This window comes from Xiphophorus couchianus, chromosome 6 (assembly GCF_001444195.1).
Source record: "Xiphophorus couchianus chromosome 6, X_couchianus-1.0, whole genome shotgun sequence".
NCBI classification, from domain to species: Eukaryota; Metazoa; Chordata; class Actinopteri; order Cyprinodontiformes; family Poeciliidae; genus Xiphophorus; species Xiphophorus couchianus.
The window spans coordinates 26,638,233-26,660,434 of record NC_040233.1 but is presented as its reverse complement, the minus strand read 5'-3'; the positions used below and the strand labels follow the sequence as shown (position 1 = coordinate 26,660,434).

Genomic DNA, 22,202 nt, shown 5'->3' with positions numbered 1-22,202 from the left:
ATAAATTTAGATTTGAGAAAAAATTGAGTGTTTTTCAAACAGAGTCCTGTCCAAAGCTGAACCTGAAGGATAATGTGTTTAAGGCGTTTTAGTGAAGTGTTTTATTTGCAGATGGTGTGGGAGAACGGCTGTGTGGTCATCGTCATGCTGACTCCTCTGGTGGAGAACGGGGTGAAGCAGTGCTACCATTACTGGCCCGACGAAGGATCCAACTTGTACCACATCTACGAGGTAAAGGTCGCTCTACCTTGAAATGTTTCAGCTCATACCTGTAAGTTATGCTTGAAAATAATCTAAGATAAATCATTTAATGACATCCAAATCCAAAGCTTTCTAGATGAAACAGTCTGTTAAATCAGAGGCTCTCTTCTGTCCTGACCGTGTTTTATACATTGTCACCATTACTCATGCTAATCTTGTCCACTTACATCTACAATCCCAACTCGTTCTGGGCCCACAGTGGCACAGTGCGGCCTTTGACTGCATAAAAATGCATCGACAAACTAGAAAATCAAAGCACAGGAAGCCATGTCTCCACATTTTAGTTTGATGCTTCTTCTCCACACCTTGAGTTTGCATTTAGCTGAATACAAAATGCAGAGTTATGGTATATGCAGTATGTATGGAAGATTTCCAGGTTCTAATCATCAGTTTTAGCCTTGCTGAGGTGGAGGAAACATTGTCAACATTTCTAAACCTGATGAGATCAGATAAGGTCATCATTTCATTGTGCAACGTCAAGCTAGCAGCAGCATGAGATGATGAGTCCAGGTGAAGGAGTTTTTACTGTAGGACTTCCTGCTTTTCTCCCCAAATGCAAATAAAGACCAGCAGATGTTGGCAACATCAGTTTCAAACATGTTTAAAAGCCTTGATGATTTTCTACTCTCCATTTTATGCAATAAGGAGCTCAGTGCCTCTGTTCTGGGACTCTGCACTCAACAGGAAGATTCATCAAAGACAACACTCGTTCTGACTGTGTTGTGTTCGTCTTGTTCCGTCACAGCAGGCTCTTTTTTAATCAAGCATGTCTGGTCGCTATCCTGACAGGTGAACCTCGTGTCTGAACACATCTGGTGCGATGACTTTCTGGTTCGGAGCTTCTACCTGAAGAACATGCAGACCAACGAGACGCGCACCGTCACTCAGTTCCACTTCCTGACCTGGCTCAACCAGAACGTCCCGGAGACCAGCCGGACCCTCCTTGACTTCCGCAGGTAGTACTTCAACCCAGACATACGCAATCATGTTTGTTTCTCAAAATTTCTCTAAATCAATGAGTTGCTGAAGGAACCAAATAGGTTTGGAGTGAACATTTGATGCTGCAATTACTCTTTCATCCTCAAGAACTAAATGTTTTCCATCAATGCACACAATGCTGCATTACAACCTGAGTCTGTCGAACCAACAAGCAATTTCATGTTTATCTCTGCTTACCTACTGATAAACACTTTCAGGCTGAATTGTATTTGAAGTGCTTACGCTTCCCTTTTAATGTGGATTGAGAAGGCTTTGAGCTTTTGCAAGTTGCACTTTAATTCCTAATAAGTCTAATAAATCCTTTTTAATTGAAGTCCTCATTTACTCTTTTTTTAATTTTACTTTGCTTTGATTGCGCAAAGGAAATTCTAATAAAAAAAAGTTCATTTGCAAAACAAACTTTTTCAAATTGCATCTCTGGTGCCGACTAGTGCTTACAGTTTCCGCACATCTAAAATAAACTCTGATTTAAACTTTAGGATTTAATGTCAAAGGGATATGAACTTACAACAATATTTCTTTTGATGTAACATATATCCTAAAACAAATTTCCTGCAGCGTGTCTAAAGTATTTGGTTCTCCTGCACTGTTAAAATGGTTTCCACTATTAATGCATATGAAGCTATATTTAGTGTCTGTACTATTAAAACAGACATTTATTAATGTTTGTAGAATGGGTCTAATGCATTTATTGAGCTATTTGCATGTATTTGTGGTCTCTGACCAGAAACCCACTGTAAGAAATGACCGATTTGATCTTCAGAAGACAAAATGTTAAAAAAGCATCAAAAAAAGGTTAAAAGGAAAAGTATCGCTTTTAAAGATATGCAGTTATATAACCTGGTTATTGCACCTTTATTCTTTATATTTCCGTTAAACATGTTTGTTTTGAATTTGGGGTTATGTGATTTATTTTTTAAATGTACTTTAAAGGATTCACAGAACGAGGAAAGTCACTCAGCAGACATCAACAGTATTCTCCTTCAGTTAACAGGAAATTGGAAATATGTCAACAAATATCCCCCAAATAATTGATGTTTCACTTCTAGAAACAATTTTGAACAGATTCCAGGAACACCATGCATGCTTAAAAAATATTTGACAAGTTTGTTTTAATATTTTTCACTAAGATGCCCCGCTTCCAGCACTCTGCACGGGACTCTGGTGTTTTACTAACTCTACAGCTCTCTGGCCTCCATCTTGTTTTTGATTAATGCAACTTTTACCACTGACCTTATAGAATGATTTGGAAAAACTAAAGGTTTTAAAAATCCCAAGGACCAAAAGAAAAAAAAAACACAATTGAATTCTTTTCATCTTAATCCATAAAAACGAGTATTTTAATGAATAAAAGTTGTTTGTTTGCACCATATTCATAACCCTGTGATGCAAAGAGAGAAATATCTACATGTCCTCAGACATCCATGTTTACTGCTGGATTTATTGAGGTGATTCAGCCATGTAATCTTTTATTGGTGGTGCTACTTCCTTCCTGCTGACCTTTGACCTCTTTTTAAACTGATGTACTGTATTAGCTGTTAGGTGTGAACTTTCCTTTCACTCACTGTGGATTTAGACCCCAGCCCTGTTTCATATATAGAGCTGGTGTCACTGCACATCAATTAGGTGGGATATCAAGAGTCACAGCTTTTCTAAGGGGGCCTGGTGGGCGTCGCCACACACCATCAGTTTGGAAATATTGCCTTTACTCACAGGGCAGCAGGGTCACAACGCAATGAAGGAAGCGTTCTGGGAGATATTTTTCTTTTTTATTACTGCGGTTATTTCAAAAATAATAATAATGAAAAAAACCTGACCAGTTTTTTTTTTTTTTTCCCTGCTCTGATGTGTTGAAGATAATGGCTGACGTATTCCTGTCTGTATGCTTTGGCCAGCATGTACTCACAGTGGACTGACTGAGCAATCCTCTCCAGCTTCTCCCTTCCTGTTTTACCAGCTAACTAGCGGTTGCCAGTGTCATTTTTGTGATGTTGCAGCTAGTAATATGAGTCCAGTTGCATAGTCACAAAAGTGATCATTGGAGACTGTGACTCTACAACCAAGCACCACTCCTCTTCCTCCCTCCCCACCTTCCTTCTCCTCCTCCTCCTCTCTATCCTCGGTGTGCTCGGTGATCTGAAATGACCTCTTCCCTTGTTGCTTGCTCCTGGTTTGCTTGACTGCCTCCGATCTTCGCTCCTCTCTCACCATGTATCCCTTTCTTTCGTGGTTGCTTTTGTCTTCCTCTCCCTCCCCTTTCCATCCGTCCCTCAGTGAGTTTCTGCTCGTCTTTTCTGAAAACCTCTGACCCGTTGAGCTGAGAATACGTCCAACACAAAGATGAGGCTTCTCTCTGTTCTGTCGGCTGCAGGCTGGGAGAAAAGAAGGACACTATTTGCTGCCTCTAAGTTTTTTTTATTTTAATCACATATATTAAATGCCGACACAGGAGAACTTTATCAATGTAAAGTGTTGATCCACATCATTGTTCAGTGGCATTCTGGACTGTCCATTAGTGCAAATAAAAAGTTCTTTGAATCCAAATGTCTATAAAATTATAGGACTGTCACAAACTTTTATCACCATTCCTCAAGTGTATATTTTCTCCTTCTTTTGCTTCTAAGCTGGCAGAGATTCTTGTAATATTTTAAAGATCAATATTTCCTTTCATTTGATCTTTAGCTGCTTTCTTACTTTGTTATAGTTATTTTATTTGACTATAATGATGTATTGTGAAATGTTTGCTAAAACATTTGGAAATTGGACAAGTGGCAGACAGAAGACACATCAGCTTTAAAAGTAAAACAAAGTAGAAACTAATAGTGGTATAATAGAGAATCTATGGAGGCATTTGAAGAATTTTGGTTTCTTTCCAAGTTCAAAGAATTGGAGCTTATTACCAACGATAAAATGTCAAAATAGCCAACAAGCTGATCATCAATTCTCAGAAGGGTTTGGTGGCAGTAATATCAATAAAAGTTTTCCAGTTTTTATTAAGAAGAGTATGAGTAATTTGTGGCATGCTCTTTGTAAAAATAAAGTGTAAATAAAAACATTTTTTAAAAAAGAAGTGACTCCTCTAACATTGTTTTGTAATTTCAGAAATTACAGAAATGAAATTAACTTGGTCTGATTCTGTTTTAGCTGATTTCTGGAAGTTTTTCTATAAGAAATAAAAAATGAATGTAGTCGTAACTCTGGACCTGGACGTTGCACCGTCACACTGTGTGGAAAATTTCAGAACTTTTTAAATCACCTTATTGCTGCTAAAATTATGAAACTGAATCTAAAGAAATGGGACGACACCAAACCAGGGAAAAATATCTTCGTAGTCAAGTTTCTGACAAGAAATTCATACCTGATGATGCTAATAATCCAAATGATCGACACATACAAAAAACAAAACAGTGTATTGAGTGTAATAAAGTGAAATAACCCAAGGAAAATATATAGATAGGTATAAAATTTGACAACCACATTCTGAACCGTTCCAACAGTTTATTTTACTTGATTTTTGTCCTCTCTTTTATTCTTCTTAGTCTGATCAATTCATCCTTTCTTCCACTCCATGAAATCTGCCAAAACCGTTTGGTGAAACACATCATGACCTGAAACTTCACTGTCGGGATCCTGCTGTTGGTTTTATGTTGTCCAGTTTCTTCTCCAAGCCTTGTGTGTGCAATGACATCCAGAATGTTAAATTGCGGCCTAACCTGACCAAACTGCAGCATTTCATGGACTAAATGTTACAGCAAGCTTTTAATCAGGTTTCAGCGTACATTTCTTCAGCAGTATCATAGGTTTTTCAAGATAAACATATAGAAAAATGGCCTGTTTTCTGTTTGTTGATTCAGCAGCAGGAAGCTGTTTGCGTGTATCTTTTGTTTCATGATGAAAGAAATTTGCCCAGAATAAAAATCTGGATTCTTTATCACTGAAATACAGCAAGAATAAAGCAAAAAAGAAAAGAAAAACACATTCTTTTACTGAGACACTTTATTGTCTCTTTTAAGCCACAATAATCTAAACTTGTTTACAGTGGTTACGGTTTGATTCCTTCCTATCTGGTCATCAGTCTGTAAATTTTCTTTACCTGACCATTAATCTGGCTTCTGAAGGCATTTTCTTTGATTTTAGCTCCCCCTCTCTACTTCCATACCCCTTCAACCGCCCACCCTGCTCGTTGGCCATCCTCTCCTGCCTGTTTCCATGGTAACGTCACTAGTGATTTTCCTCAGGGAGCTCTGCCGATTCTGTGTAGGGTTTTGTGTTAGGTGGGGAGACGTTTTGACTCGAGTTTCTTTGTGGTTGTTCATTTATTCCTGCCCTAAAATAACTGAAGTTCACGTGTAAAGTTGACGTTACTGCGTTTGGTTGCTGATACACAATCCTACACAGTTAGCCACTTGTTTATTTCAGAGAAAGAATAACTGGCTTCATATTGATATTCTTCTTCTCCTGCAGGTTTCCTCTGGTTAGAATTGACAACTTGGAGAAACAAAATAATAGGCTACCACTGTTAATCAGATCCTACAGATGGAAACTCGTTAAAAAAAAGAAGCAATCAATGGCAAAGTGGTCACTTTACTCCACAAAAGGATTCTGCTATTTGCTTTTTGTCTATCTGTGTAATTAATTTTACCACTCGTCTTCTATAATAAAACTCTGCATCAAATTGTATTTGTACAAAAGGCAGACATGCGCTGTGTGTTTATAATAATTCAAAAGCTTTCCCTTTTTTCCGTTTCAGGAATGATAAAAGTATACAAACCATCTTGAATAGTGGTGAGATCTCTTGATCAAAACATATATTTATTACTGAAGTCATGAAATAATATTTTACTTCCGATGTATTCATTTGAAACACCCAGCACAGATTCACACCTACAGAGTACAAAACTGTTTCATAAAGTTTTCCTCTCAGTTGTTTAGGTAAGCAGTTTGGACCTCAATTCATATAAATATTTTTTGTGCAATTCTTTTTAGAAGTCTTATTAAATTTCAGCTTGTGTTGTATCTGAACATTTTTTTAAAGAAAAAATTTTGCAAACCTCAAAAAAAAAAAAGAAAAAAAGACAGTTATTTACTTTCACCTGATTCTTTTTTCCTGGCTGCAAACAACCAATAGTGTGTAAGGTATTTTTCTGGGTTAAATACAAAATGCTTCTCTGGGATTAAACTGCTTTATTTTAAATAATGAAACAAATAATTCAATGTTAGAGTTGTTAGGTAATATGCAGTGTGCAACAAAGACCATCTTCTTCCTGTCTGTTGATTTGTCTGCCTTGGTGAGAAGATTCCTGCACTTAAAAAACTTTATTATCATCTGGTAATAAAGTTATTCCCTCAAGTTTTCACCTCACCAGATATTTGTTAGTCAGCATGAACTAGTTCTAGTCATTTTTTTATCTGCCTTTAAATGTTGGCAGCAGAACTTCTAGCAGCCACTGGGTTTCTGTCTTTCATTGGCAAGAACCTGAGAAGAGACAATTACTGTAAATATTTGAAAAAAAAGAAGCAAACGGTTTCTTGGCCTTCAGCAAAGTAAAATTCAGATTAAAAGTTTTCGATGAAGTGGAAAAAAATTGTTTACAGACTTTGAAATAAAATCTTCCTTCATAACTCGCTGAAAGCCTTGAGATACTGAATGAAGTCATCTGATCCTTTAAATAAATCCTAGAAACCTTGAAGCAGTAAGTTTTATTTAGTTTAGTTTTTTTCTTCTTTGTAAACATTCTGTAAAGATGTGGAGAAAGCTAAAAGAAACACAAAAAATGTATTTTTTTATTTTTAAAACTGCAGGACAAAGTAATCTTCTTTGTATGTGTTTAATCTCTTTTTACTGTGGCCCATTCTTGTGTCGGGAATAAATACTAATTGATTGATTGATTGATAAATATTACTAAAGAAAATGTAAACTGCCATTGTTAATCTCTATTCCAGATTATTATAAGAGGTTTTGAAATCAGTTTTTTAAGTACCATGTTTTTGCTTTAATAGTTGTACATTTTACTTGAAACACGAATTACTGTACAAAGTTCTTGTTTAGAGGTTTTAAAAGCAGCCAGATTGAGGTGTAATTTTTTCATGTCTCTCATGCACACTGCCTGCTGTTACATAATTTGTTTGGGTTGAATGTAATTAATGCGAGGTGTCATCTTGAAAAGAAAAATCTCCAGCTGGGATCAAGCCGTTCTGGCTCTGGGTCAGCCAGCAGCTTCATGGTTTCACAAATCCACTGAGTGCTTTAAAGAAAAAGTTCTGCTTTTAACCAAATCTTCAGAAAGGGCCGGCGTCCTTCAAAGGACTCTTTTGCTTTTTCATTATGATTCTGCTGAAAATCTAAAATAAACTAAATTCAGAATCTTGAAGCCACATAGTAAAACCATAAACACTGACAGCAGAACACCTGGTAGCCAGATGTTGACTTGTCCTGACACTGTTTTATTTTAAAACTAAGATCAGGTGAATTTTGGTCAATGGCCCAAAGTTGAAAATGTTCCAGATGTATTAATTGTAATTGTATCCGGGAATAAATCAGTTTGTTTCTGCATGAATGACATTTACACTGACTTCCTGTTTTGTCTTTGTTTTGTCTCATAGGAAAGTTAATAAGTGCTACCGGGGTCGCTCATGTCCCATCATAGTCCACTGCAGGCAAGTATAACATCTACATAAATTACGTCTATGATGTTTAAACAAAAAGTTACCATAGCAACATAGTCTTATTTTTGAAGCGGGCAACAAAGTGGCTGTTTGCACTCACTGTGATGTTTCCTTTACAGAAATTCATAATAAAATTTTGATATAAAATATGTGAGGGGCAAATTAGCCTGGGTCCTTGTTTAACATAGCATTAGCATAACATTAAAGTCATGTAAAGTATTTGCTACTGCTTAGATGTTTACAAATTGTGGGTGGAACAAAGTGGTACAGAAGTGAATTTGATTTCACTGATGAACAAAATGACATTGTTTAATATCACGCAATAGCTCCAACACAATAATAACACTGTACTTTTCAGAGCATATTAAATAGACTTTATTGGGAAACCATCTACAAAAACATGATCTTCCTGATTTTCCTTGTTTATCCTTATAGGTTTACAAGTAGCCACTAATAAGATAAATAGAGAAATTTGGATTTTGGGACCAAGAATCTTTGTATGATTATTTCATAAAGTGTGCCATCTTTGCTGTTTTTAATTTTTAACACATTTTAAGGTATATTATATTTGTTTGGGAATATTTCTAATTACTGCAAAGAGTCCAGATTTACAGGGTCTATTCTTTCTCACATATTCTGGATATCAACATCTGGACCAAATCCTTAGTGATGGTACCCCCCTTCTCTGTATTGGTTCTTGTAGTTTAGTTGGTTAGCTCCTGGGTTAGTTCATGAGGTTTTCTGTGGGGTTAGCATTTAAACATTTACATGACGAAAAAGATCAAATCTCTTGAATCTCATCACACATGAACTGAATGAACTGTGGTGCTTTTCTGCGCCACACGACTCAAGGCAGCTCTAATTTAATCAGCTATATTTTCATTTCAGCCACAGAGTCTTTAGCCTCGTTGCCAAAGCAGTCATGGAGTGTTATGTCTGTCTTTTGGATGATATGAGAGAATAAGAAGAGAATCTGTGACATCTAAATTCATACTTTAATAAATATGAGAGAAACCTAAAAAAAAAAAAAAGAATAAATGTACCAGGTTTGTTTGAAATGTTTTGTGTTGAACCACTGCTCCATGTTTCTCTGTTTCTTTCATTTTTCTTTTCCTTCTTTCCTCCTTGTTTTCTGTCTGTCATTGTGAATGGATTCATTCACTGCAATAATGTTGACTTATTATTTTAAAAAACAATTTATGCTGAATTGTTTTGATTTTTAATGGTGCTAAGCATTTGCGTTGATTCTCTTATTCAATCATTATTTTCTCTGGGCTCCTCTAAAACAAGGTGAAACCAGACATTATTTTAGTTAACAACAATCCCATTTGTAGCTGAAATATCCAGTTAAATGTTTCCTTTTTTGTACCACTCGTAACACTTTAAAAAAAATGTATGTACCCGACCTTGCCATTGCTCAACCTAACACAACCCCACTGTGCATCATAAACATGCAGAACACAGGGCTGAGTTGTAAGTCAAAGGATGAAATTGGACCCATAATCCGTTGATGAATCTAAGAGCAGACCAGCCCTGTGTAACGGTAGAGCAAAGAAAAGACTGAGTGTGGATACTTTCATTTCCAAATGGGTTTCTCAGAGCCAACATTGCAGTGCCATTTATCGCCCTAATGTATACAGAGAGCAGGGTGAAGCAATCAGGAAGAGAAGTGAGCGAACAGAGGAGTGCAGATGCTGAAATTCAATAACCTTACAGCATCTCTCCTGCTCCATCCTTCTTCTGGTGTCCGTTTCCATCTTGTCTTTTACTTTTTCTTTTCCTTCTTTCCTCCTGTTTTGCTGTCAGTGTCATTGTGGATAGATTAATAGACCGCCGCAGACATCCTGACATGTTCATTCACAGCCCTCAACTCTGTTCTGTCATGATTGGATATCAGACGTTGTGATCACCTTGTGATGAAAGCACACACGCACACCTACTTCCATGTTATCTTTCAATTAATGCAAACTTACCGGTGAAAATGGAATATTCTGATTCTGAGGGCAAAGTCATAAAGTTTGTACTTCTATTAATATTAGAACTTTGTATCAACTTCCACTCATTTTTAGAAACTCCAAGTTTTCACCTAACACTGATCCAATGCCCGTTCATTCCTGGTATATTTGTAACTCAAACTTTAGGACATGCGGCAAAGGTCGCCGGGACCGGGAGTCAAACCCGCATCGTCCGCGTCGAGGACTAAGGCCTCCAAACGTGGGGCATGCTAACCCCCTGCGCCACCACAGCACGCCCCAAACTTTGACTTCAAACCTAAAAATGGGGATCCGGTTCATCAGAACTGAGCTTTAGTCTGTATACGACATATTGCACTTCAGAAGGTTTATTGAATTTATAGGAAAAGGTACTAAATAATTTGCATTAACAAGTCTACACACACACACCATACACAACAGATGTAACATCTCATGAAACAAACTTTTAGGATACATTTATCACTTTCCCATGCTTGAAATAAATCCATAGTACAAAATATTCTTTCCATATACATTACTTTGTCTAATAAATCTTCCCTCTCTGTTTCCAGTCTGTTACTTATGTGGAGCAGAGGAAAATGTATTTATGCCTCGTGTTTAAGTGAAATACTCTTCATATTTCAGCTTTCCCCCAAAGACTTTAAGCTCTTTACAACATAAATCTACACATCTGCAGCTATTTATCCACTTGCAGTAAAAATAGTAAAGTCATAAAAAAAGACCTCATTCGTCTGCTTAAGACTGTAGTCGGATGACATCAAACCAGAATAGAGCAATACGAAACAGTGATACTCCTGGAAAACATCCCTATATGTTGAATAACTGAATCCTACTTAAGATTTCTAACTTGCTATTTTTTATTAGAGTAACTTTTCACAATGAATTTGAGACGTAATTATTTCTGTGGACCAGCAGCCCTCCCGCCCCCACTGGGGACAAGGGTGTACAGAAAATGGATGGATTATTTCTTTGGTGTGCTTGGTAGCATTTTAGAAACTAAATGTGGATACTAGGTGATGACGGGTCAAATGGACCTACAGAACTCTACTACTAACTGTTGACATTGCACTAACATAAAAACTAACCAGTAGTTTAGCATTGTTTTGTGCTGACACTGAATTAAATAAGTAACTTAATCATCTTCAGGTTTTTAATAATTAATTCTACAACCCATCAAGTATATCTGTAATGCATTACATGATACACTTCCTTAGCTAAATAATGCTAAAGCATTGCCGTCCTATATATTTATTATTCTAGCATGCATAAGTTAAACTTGATTTACTTCTTCATTATGTGGTTAGTTATTAAACCAACTTATGAAGAATAAGAATCTGATTTCCAGGTGGTTTTTTATCCTTAAATTTAGGAAAGAAAAATAAAACAAGGCGGTGACCTCATGGCACAAGTAACTCACTTCATTCTGCTGCAGCAGTACACTGTGAAGTGGTAGTAGTTTGTTTTTATTTAAAATGTTTATTTGATTTTATTGGCTGCTTTAAATGTAGCTGTTCATTCAATAACATTTAGTTTTTTGTCTGTGATTTAATATAATCTGAGGATGTTTTGATGAATTTTCCAAACCAAAATGATCCACTGATGTAACTAATGCCTGTTTCTGTCCATCCTTTGCTGCTCCGCCCCTACAGTGACGGTGCAGGAAGAACCGGGACCTACATCCTGATCGACATGGTCCTCAACAGGATGGCTAAAGGTGAGCGTCGCCTCCATGTCCTTCCTTCCTGCTGCCATGGAGAGGCGTTACCATAGCAGCATGTCTATCTTCTACGGACTAAATCAGGCAATTTCATTTCCAGTAATGATATTTAATTACATAATTACAGTAATTAGCAGGCAAACATAATGTCACATTTTATGAAAACACTCAGTTGTGTTGCCTGTTACCCTTTGAGCAACAGAAAACAAACTGCTTTTGCATTGGTGATTAAATGTATTGATTTTTATGAGAAAGATGCTGATTGATGCCGTCTGTTGATGCTTTTCTTAAGAGAATATTTTTGATGATCAGTAAACATTTTTAAATGATTTAAACCTAAGAAAATGCATGTTCTATTGCTGGACAATCCCATCTACAAACCTGGTGGATTTGTTGGTGTTGAGGTTGTGATGTGGTCATGGTGGTAAACAGAGAGTGCGGTACACATGACCTTTCACCCTGACCTACTGCTGCCTCTTACACCTGCAGCGGGATCCTTAACACAAGCACTGAGAGTTTTTAATCATCCTTAGAAGTTGTTGAGCTTCGGCCCATACAGCCTGTTTGCCTTCAGGACAGATTTTGCTTTACCGATCTATATGCAGCAACGTCCCTAAGATTTAAAAGCAGCATTAAGCGCCTGCAGCAGTGAAAAGACCTCACCAGTCAGCCATGGTTTTCAATTTTCCACGTTTCTTGATGGTTTTGGTAACAGTCATATGATCTATGCATTTTCTAATGAAGCATGTGACAAACTCTGTGTATCTCTGCAGGCCAGTGATGCAGTTAGTTGTTGTTTCCTTTTATTTGCATCCATTCTAACAGTGCTTAATGTTGGAGTACTTGATCTAATATCTTGTTAACTCTAGTTGCACATTTTGATTGCACATTAGACTTTTAGTTTTTGGACTAGAGATTATATTATGCAATCCAGATTTAATACAAAAAAAGCTGTTGAGTTTAGCATCAGATTTTAAAGTAGGTGCTAATCTTAGCATCGGGAATATGTAAGCACACAAAAATGACTTTTATCTGGTCTGCCTCTCTGTCAATTTGTTGTTGTTTTTTGTTAAGTATGCTACTTAACAAGATAAAAGGGCTGAAGACTTCTTCATTTATTTATTGAAACTGTTGTCTGATGAAAAGTCTTTGATTCAATCAACACAACAGAAAATCTCAAGAACTCTCAGCACTCATCTTCACATTCTGGGTCCAAAATAATATCTTACCAAATGAGGTTACATGCTGACAACTAAAAAAAAGTCAGGACTTTCTTTCTGAGGTACAGTGGATTTTATCGAAATGAAAAACCAATGAAAAACTAAAAACTACCAGGATCAAAACGATTAGCTCTTTAAGATCTGGCCTTTTTGTTTAGCCAGAGCACAAATCACTGCAGAAATGTTTCTCCTGGCCTCAGATTCAGAAAAAATGATAAGTTGCTTGTTTACAAATGATACCAAAAGGTTACTTTGTGCAGCATATTGTCATGGCAAGGATTCAAGGTTTAGAAACAGGACTGAGTCTTCTTAATGCAAGGAACAAATTAAGAAGAATTAGCTTTCACTTGTAGATTGTTCATCATGTGCAGATCTGAGCCATTTAGTCGGTACTGCAGTGATTTCACAATGCTGCTGCATTATCTTTGTGTTCCTTTGTGTCCCATGGTGGTGCTGCCACTGTGGCAGAACGAGCTCCTGTGTCTTTAATTCCACATCAAAGGGTCAGCAGTCGGTTCCCAGGCTGTCACACTGTGATCACACTCTTCAGCACCCAGGGGCCGGGGACCGAGGGGCCGAGCTGGGAGGGACGGGATGGACACCGGGGCGGGGGGCGGTCAAGGACACATTTCTGTCTGTCTGGAAAGACAAAACTCAAACTGCAGACAGCAGGAACATATCAGTTATAAAAGCATTTTTGTACTTACGTTGTTGCTTTCGGTTCCAGTCTTTTCAAATATGCCTCCAGAATTTATTAATAACCCTAAACTTCTGCATGTGCCACATCACAGCCACAAACTGCAGTGGATTTCCATACGATTTCATGTGATAAACCATTATAAGACACTTCATATCTGTACCGGTTTAGCATATTCAGAGGTTAAAATTGTCCACCTGAGCTGTGGCCCGCTGCAGCTCCTCCAGTTACATTCTGATTAACAAACTCTTTGTCTTGCCTCAGGTTAGCTGGGCACCTATGAATTGGCTGGTTTGTTGTTGTGCCAAACTCTTTATTTTAGATGGATTGAACATGGAGATGTTTTATGACCAAATGTCGCTTTAAGAATTCGCCACTACTTTCTTTTTGATCTGTCTGTTATGTTCTCAGGAAAACTTAATGTTTCAATTGGTTTTTTGTGTTTTTATTATGTAAAGCACTTACATCGTCAAATAAAATTTGATTGATTCTTAATACTGACATTAAATTACAAACAAGTGAACTCTATTTATTGGGAGATGTGACTCTAGAGCCAATATGTTGCACTTGATTTTATAGAAAGGTGTCAGAGTAAAAGGGGCTAATAAACATGCATTTTACACTTTTTTATATTTTATTTTGAAAACCCTGCCACACTTTCCTTCCTCTTATTTGTGTGTGCTGCTTTGTGACCCTGTTTGTTCAGACAAACTTCAAGTTTTCAAAATGTAGTTTTTATTTTTGCTTGTTTTACTTTTTGAATAAGTCTGATCCACATCGATTTGATTTAATCATATTTCTGACGATGTGAGCAGTTCAATCAAAATCCAGGTCTTGTAGAAATTTACAATCAGGTTTTAGAACATTTTAAATACAAACATGGTAGATTCTGGAAAACTAGAAATGACTCGTCATTGGCTCTTTATGATGATCCTAAACAGGATGATCTGGGGAGATTGCTTGCATTAAATGTGAATTTAAGGATTTTCAAATTGACATATCTGTACCAAATGTGTTGGAGGGCAGTCAGTTTTACTTTACGTAACCATACTGTTGGAAAGTCTGGTCCTAACGCCAACAAATTCAAACTGAAAACGGATTAATCTTCAGGAAGACTGAAAATATGGGTGTGGTCAGAAAGGCAGCGCCCTCTGGTGGATTCCAAAGAACCTGCATGTAGCACTGTTGTAATCTGCCAAAGCAAACTGGATCGAATTTGATTTATTAGTGAATAAATCAACAGCATGATGGAAAGTAAAAAACATTTGGAGCATTTTAAACATTGGGATTTGATGCTGCAGTGCAGCTTTACATAATTCATGCTTTTCTTTCAGTCCCTGCTTTACAGAGAGAAAAGACAAGTGAAAGTTTTAATCTAATTGTGGTTTAATGAGAACAAAGCATGCAGAGCAGCGTCAAGGTCACAGCTGCAACTTAAAAATGGGTTCTTTAGAATAATTATATTTTGGATCAGCATATCCCAATAAGATAACAAGCACTAACATAATGCATTATTAGCATAAGCATTGCATCCCATAAAAGCAGCATATATATATATATATATATATATATATATATATAGTGTCAGTTAAAACCTGTGGGTGTTTTTGAAATTGTTTGTTCTGGGTCAGTTTCTGAAATAGGTTACTTAAAATTGTTTTGCTAGATGTTAACATCCAGACTTGTATATTGTGTAAACATCAGATGTTTCAACATCAAAAACAAATAAATAATAATTGGTGTAAATTTGATTTATATTTATGCACATTTCTGAAAATGCTTTTTAAAAAGCTTCTCTGTGTTCACTCTTATCTTTCTGAACCTTTTTGTTTGCATGCGTTTTACCCTCACCTCTCTTCTTCCTGTTTAAACAACTAAAAAACAATCCTCCTTTCCCCTCCTCCCAGCTCCCACAGCCCTTTGCTTTCTCCTGATTGCTCCAGCTGCTCAGAGGGAATTACAAATTTTCTGGGGAATTACGGTGAGGTATCAGAGATGAGAAGGTATTGCTCTGGTTCTGAAAGGCTCGCTCCATTCCTTGCCCCTCTCTGTTAACCCCTACACCCCCCTCCGCCACCACCGGCCACATTTCTCTTCTTCTTAAGACTTACAAAGCCCATGAAGTGGTTGGAGGTTTTTAACTCTCTTTCAATTCCCTTTGAAATGTTACGGGTTTTTTATTTTATTTTAGCTGATTAACAGTTTGCCTGGCTCTCAGCTTCAGCTTTCTTTTGGCTTCCTCAAGCACCCCAGCTTTATTTTATTTCCTAAATTCTACATCACTACTTATAAAATCACTTTTTCCCTCTTTTCTTGTCCAACTCCTTGACCTCCACCTAAAATCTGGAGTCTTACAGAAGCTCAAAAAAGCCGCTCAGGTTTTAAACTAACCCCCTCCTTGGTTCCTTTTTCAAACCTCAACTCCGACAAAGGAGCTGTACAAAAGGAGAGCTTTTTGTTTTGTTTTTTTCTTTTATTTTCCTGAGATGCGATCCGTTTTGAGGCTTATCAGAAAGTTTTTCGTTTAAATTCTTTCCCTCCAAGTGAAAGAGAAAAGCCAAACCTGTGAGCTGTGTGTTTCCACTTTTCTGGCTGGACAGGAGTCCATTGTGTTGAAAAGAAGAAGAAAAAAGACTGCAGCACAAAACCTGTGAAACAGAAAGAGAAAACTCTGAATGAACTGCACTCCCACCATTCATTTTCCTCCTCAGGCAGGCGAGAAAAAGAAGCGTTATTATGTGTCTCAAAAAAATAAGTAATTCTTGTGTTTCTTTGTATCTGAGGTTGGATAAAAGATGCTGAGAAAAAAGAGTCAGAAAACAAATTGAATATTCTTCACTGCTCATGTTCTTTGTGAATTTAATTGTTGCTCCCACATCGTCTTTTCAGTTCAGCTATTTCTTGTTTCATTGAGTCCTCTACCTTTATTGTAACATCTGCTTAAAAAAACTTTTATGAGAACTCCTTTGTCTAATTTCTTTGCCCTCATCAATATTTTAATCATGTCCCATAAAAAAATAAGGTTTTAAAAAGATACTTTATTAATCCCAAAGAGTTGTTGTAAACAGTGAGGACTTTGCACAGGAAGGATCTCCTGTTGCAGTCAATATTACAGCACCAGGAAGAAGCTTCTAACAAAAGACACTTTTCTTTTATTCTAGTTTCAAGAAGAGCAAAGTTTTCCAGATTTCTTTTTTCTGTTTTAATTTAATGGATCATTCTGATGCTGCTAACTGACGATGATCATCATCATCACTCTCCACCACAGACTAATAGAAGCTGTGCAGCATCTTTCTGCAAACACTGTTCCACATAGAGTTTCTGAAGACGTACCATCTGCTCTGTTGCGTCTGTGGTCCGGTATTATGCCACGGTGAAAAGAGATATTTTTACTCTTCCGCTTCTTTTCCCATGACAAAGTGTTTGATTTATTTCTGTTTGTTCTGAAATCTGCAATCATCTCCTTTGTTTTGTTCACAGTAAAACTCAAGGTGGTCAAACAGTTTTCTGTGCTCAGCTTTTCTGACTCACTGACTGCAGTCACCTGAGTATTCCTGCAGATTATCCTAAACTGGGAGAGTGAGGTGTAAAAATGGTGAGAGAATAACGCCCGGAATTAGAGGTACGGCTACTTTAATGGTAGTTACAACCCTCTAATCAGCAAAGATGCTATCTGGCAACAAACTATTAACTACTTAATGGATGGTGTCAATACAAAACATGTTTTTACCTTACAATTACGGAAAACCAACCAATTATAGGACAGAAACGAACAAACAGGAAAGTTCTAAGCTTCTCAGCAGTGGCAAAAAAACAAATGTGAACAAGTGAAAGAGCAATCTCATGAGGAGAGCCCCCTAGAGGTCACTGACCGTAACAATGGTTCCATTAATTTTCTAAACTGTGGGGCGTGCTGTGGTGGCGTAGTGGTTAGCGCGACCCACGTTTGGAGGCCTTGAGTCCTCGACGTGGCCGTCACGGGTTCGATTCCCGGACCCGGTGACATTTGCCGCATGTCTTTCCTCCTGTCCTTTCCTCTTTCCTGTCAGCCTGCTTTCATATAAGGGACACTAGAGCCCACAAAAGACCCCCTGGAGGGGAGGAAACATAAATAAATTCTAAACCGCAAGCAAAAGAAAAAAAAAATACAACCACCGGAAATGTGCTTCTTTTATTCAGTTATGTAACTTGATGTTAGAGGCGATTCTCATAAAAATAAGAGCAACACAAAGTTCTTTGCAAAAGTTCAAATAAATGGGAAGAAACAAAACCTTTAGAAATGGTAAAAGTACATTGAATTAATTTAGACAAAATCAATAAAATAGAACAATTTTGAAGACTAACATTTTAAAGTTATCATTGAAAGAAGCAAAATAAATTCTATTGTTCCTGCTACTTTTTTTATAAACCACAGCACCATAATAATCGACATTTCTTGGCAGAATGACTCATGTTTCTGGTAGAACTCATCACAAAAAGTAGCTACTAGGAAACATTTCTGTGCTTCAGATTATTCTGGTTCTTTCTCACTTCTCAGACGAACTAAACTGTAAAAATGTTTTCCTCAGATTAAACTAATAAACTCCAAAGCAAATAAAAGACCCAAGTTTTTACTTTAGCAAGTGGGTTTACAAAAGCAATAAAATATAATTTGATCTGAACTGTGATACCACCAGATAAATTTCCCTCTGGAAAATTACCCAGCAGGTATCATTTAATTTAGCAATAATAACTTTGACTGTAAAGCAATGAAGACTAAAAACTTTTTGTACACCCTAAAGACGGGACTATTTCTTGTAACAGGCCTGTGAGCGTTGACACTAAGGAGTGACAAGGCTCTGTTGTGTCAGCTCATCATCAGACTATGATGCACCTCAAGGATGGCTGCTGACGGCTTCTTTTGTCAGATTTTTTTCCATCCATACAAAACATCTCAAGGGGGGTTTGAGCGAAAAGCTTGAATGCATCTTCTTTTTGCTTTAAGAAAAAAATTTGTTGTAAACGTCGTATTTTTTGACAGATCTTAGCCCGATCGTCTTCCCTGCGCGTTCAGCTCAATGCAGCATCATTTTTCATGTGTCTGTTTTTGTTTGTGTGTCTGACAGGTGCCAAGGAGATTGATATTGCAGCCACTCTGGAGCACCTGCGGGACCAGAGGCCAGGAATGGTCCAGACCAAGGTAACACACCTGAGACCAGGATGTCTGCTCTTCTCCAAACTCTCTGTCTAGCTTAACTACTAAAGAAATGTCATCGCACACATGAATTAATAGGTTTAAATAATTGACTCAAAATCCAACAAGTTCTTGAAGTGCACTGGTTTAGCTTTGGTTTACATAATGAAGCTCAAAGTGCATGATGGAGGATCCATGAATGAGAAAAAAACAGTTTCACTCAAAGAAAAAATAAATCCTCTAACTCAAATACATTGAACACCATTTCACAATAAAATTACCCTGAATAAACATGCAACATAAATGCACAGTTTGGTTTGACGTTCTTTTTAATGAGTAGGTTTATGCATTGAAGACATTGGTTGGATGAAAGACAGTTAGTCTTTGGCCAGCCTGGTAAATCTGACATAGCATCATATTTATGACTTACCATCTTCCTGACAAACTTTAGAGGAAATATTGATGAAAAAGTTCAACAAGTTGATCACACTGATGTTTGCAGATATTGTGTTTCTAGCCTATTGACTTGAAAAGTACTTGAAACCTTGGATTTTTGACCCACAGTTTATATTTTTCTTGCCAGTTTCCAGCCGGAGAGTTTTTCAGTTGTTTGGACAAACAACAAAATCACAAACAAAAATGGAAAATCTTTCTAAATTTATCATGATCTCATTTTTCTTGCTAAAAATCCTGGCATTTTAACAGGAATTTATGCAATTTGGTTTACTTAATTTCATTTGTTTCATTTCATTTTCATTTAATTTCATTTCACCAATTCACCAGTTTTCTCAAGACGAAAAGGTCACATTTTTTACACAATCAGTTATAGTCACAGAGATTCAATTCAGTCCGTTAAAATTAAAACTACTGATAAAACAAAACTGCCACAATCTGTTTATTACACCAGCTGCTATAAAGGAAAGCATCTATTTAAGGAAACCAGCCAGTTTCTTCAAGTCAGACTTTCCCTCATACTGAGCAAAAATACCTGCTTTTAAGCATTAATAAAGCTTTGAACATTATGTTGAAAGGGTTTCTTAAAACCAAAATCAGCTACCTGGGAAATAAACGCTCAGTAGTTTGTGAAAAACCTGCGAATGACCCGCCTGCTCTGTGTTGGAAATTTCTCCTAGAATGAACTCATTCCTCACCACGTTGTGCACGGAGTGACTCCAGGCTGCTGTGAAAACAATTACTGGCTGATATGAGAACATAATTAAAAAGAAAGGCAAGAATGTGTGTAGAACATCTGCTGTATTGATCGTGGCCGTATTAAAGCCTGCGGCCTGAACGAAGTGTGTCGTCGCCTTTCCACCATTCCCCCCGCGGTCCGGAGTCCCGGCTTCAGCTCTCACAGCCTCAGGTCCAATTATGACCGAGAAGGCTTTCAGACATGAAGCTCCAGAGGCTACAGTCACTACAATGGAGTACTTCCAAAAAAATAAAAATCCTCATCGTCTTTGCTAAAGGAACAATACGGTAACTAGGTCAGGAATCAGAAAATGTTGCGTTGTCGAGCTGGGATCGATAATTCCTCCAGGAAATCCTGCTTGCCAGACGTCTTGAGCTCCATGTCGCCTGGAGTGTCGCTATTTTTCACTTCCTCTCCTGTTTCTCCTGCAGGATCAGTTTGAATTTGCGTTGACGACCGTGGCTGAAGAGGTGAACGTGATCCTGAAGGCTCTTCCTCAGTAGAAAAAGACGCTTCCTGCTGAAGAATTGTTCCTGTTGTTACTTCTCTTCATTTCCCTTCGTCTTTGTCCAATTATTTCCTGTCTTGTTATTTTGGTGTTTTAATTTCCCAGCTGTCTGTTAACCTTGTCAGTTTTCCCATCTTCATCTCATTAGAGTTCCTCTCTTTGTCCATGTCATTGTCTTTTTTTCTGTTTTGCCACATTTTTCCATATTTTCTTACTAGCTTACTTTCTGTATTCCTCTCCATTTAAATATTCTCTTTTTGACATTGTGGCTGGAAGGCTCTGTATCCATCCTGTACATAGCTGACTCTCCTTCTGTTATCCTAAAGCTTATTTTCCAAAGTGACGCAGCAAATTATCACATTTTGATTGGCTGATGTCTCAGATTATCTATATTAGTTTTGTGTTTGATCATGAGGAACCTCATGGGCATCAGTTGGGTGTAACAAGGTTTGGCAACATAATCAAAAAAAAATTTAGCTTTGTTGTTTATAAAATTAAGATTTATTTCTTGATTGTAAAGTGTCTTACACAGTGCTGTACAAATAAAGCATGTGCTGGTTATGGTCAGAATAACTGATTTCTGTCAAATGGTTTTGTACTTTAATTTAGTAAATTAGCTCTTTATTTGCCAAACCTGAATGTTAGACTGAACTGATGTCTTTGCATAAATAATTGTCAGGCTTCGCTCATGTTTTCATGCTGTATCTTAGAGAGTAATTCGGTGTTGCTCAGTGTGGTACTTTGGGTACAACTGATTTAACCTCCAATTAAAGCTTGTTTCATTTCACTGGGATTATATTTTAGAAAACTGAACACGATTCTAATGTTAAGATATGATTATTTTGTTGTGGTATTTTTAGTGTGAGCAATATTATGTTTCTTCAACCTGAACTGATCTCTTGTGGACAACCAATATTGTGGCTCGTCAGTGAAGTTACAGTCATGTCTGCCTTAAGAAAAAATATTGTAGGAAGACTGTAAAAAGCCACTTAGGTTGCTAAACCTACATTTAAATTGCCCTTATTTCAATTGATTATGGGTTATTTGTGCTCAATATGACTGAAAAAAACATAATTGTATTTTTGTTCTTGTGATTACATCAAATATCAAGGTACTGCAGCTGAAGCAGAAATGACTGGTGTAAGGGTAGGATAGTGGGTTTTAAATAAATAAATTGATTATAAAATGGTTTAGTTTTGCTTCTCAACAGATCTTATATGTAGCATAAATGGATGATTTGTAAATATGAGTAGCAAAATCTGTTTTCCCTTAAATGCATCCTAAAATTGTTTGCTGATGCTGTAAATTAAAAAAGCACAAGAAACCATGAGATGGTCTGTGTTTTTATTTTTTATTTTCCATGCACAAAGTAAACGTAACTTTGTGCATGGAAAATGCAAAGAAAACATAACTTCATTTCACTGACTGTCACATTATTCCCCTCAGGCTCTGGCTTAACTACTGCAGGTATATCTGTAAAAAAGTAGCCATAACTATAATAATCAGCAAAGTAAAAAGACTCTCCACCCTTTATTTACCTCTTTGTAATCATTCATCTTTCAGCAAAGGACCTAATTCTGATATTTGTGGAAATTTTCTCAGATTTAGACCTAATAACTTCTATTGCTGTGGATTCTAATTGTTCTGCTTAACCAACTACAATCTCAAGTCTGTGGATGAAATGAAGGATAAGTAGCAGAGCTATTAGTAGCAGTAAACTCCATATTGGGACAAGAAAAAAAAAATCTAACATCAAATTATTTTCTTTCTAAGAA

The 22,202-nt window shown here is 37.0% G+C and overlaps 1 protein-coding gene across 2 annotated transcripts in view; it reads left to right on the top strand.

Annotated features, from left to right (window-relative positions):
* Nucleotides 1–21,754, top strand: part of LOC114146631 (receptor-type tyrosine-protein phosphatase N2-like) — a 186,334-nt gene extending 164,580 nt beyond the window's left edge. For both annotated transcript variants that reach the window (XM_028020895.1, XM_028020894.1), the window contains exons 18-23: nt 112–231; nt 1,051–1,217; nt 7,864–7,917; nt 11,570–11,634; nt 18,660–18,733; nt 20,351–21,754. In XM_028020895.1, the coding sequence (XP_027876696.1) occupies nt 112–231; nt 1,051–1,217; nt 7,864–7,917; nt 11,570–11,634; nt 18,660–18,733; nt 20,351–20,422 (552 nt within the window). In that variant the 3' untranslated portion in view covers nt 20,423–21,754. The remainder of the gene's footprint in view (nt 1–111; nt 232–1,050; nt 1,218–7,863; nt 7,918–11,569; nt 11,635–18,659; nt 18,734–20,350) is intronic.
* The last annotated feature ends 448 nt before the right edge of the window (nt 21,755–22,202 follow it).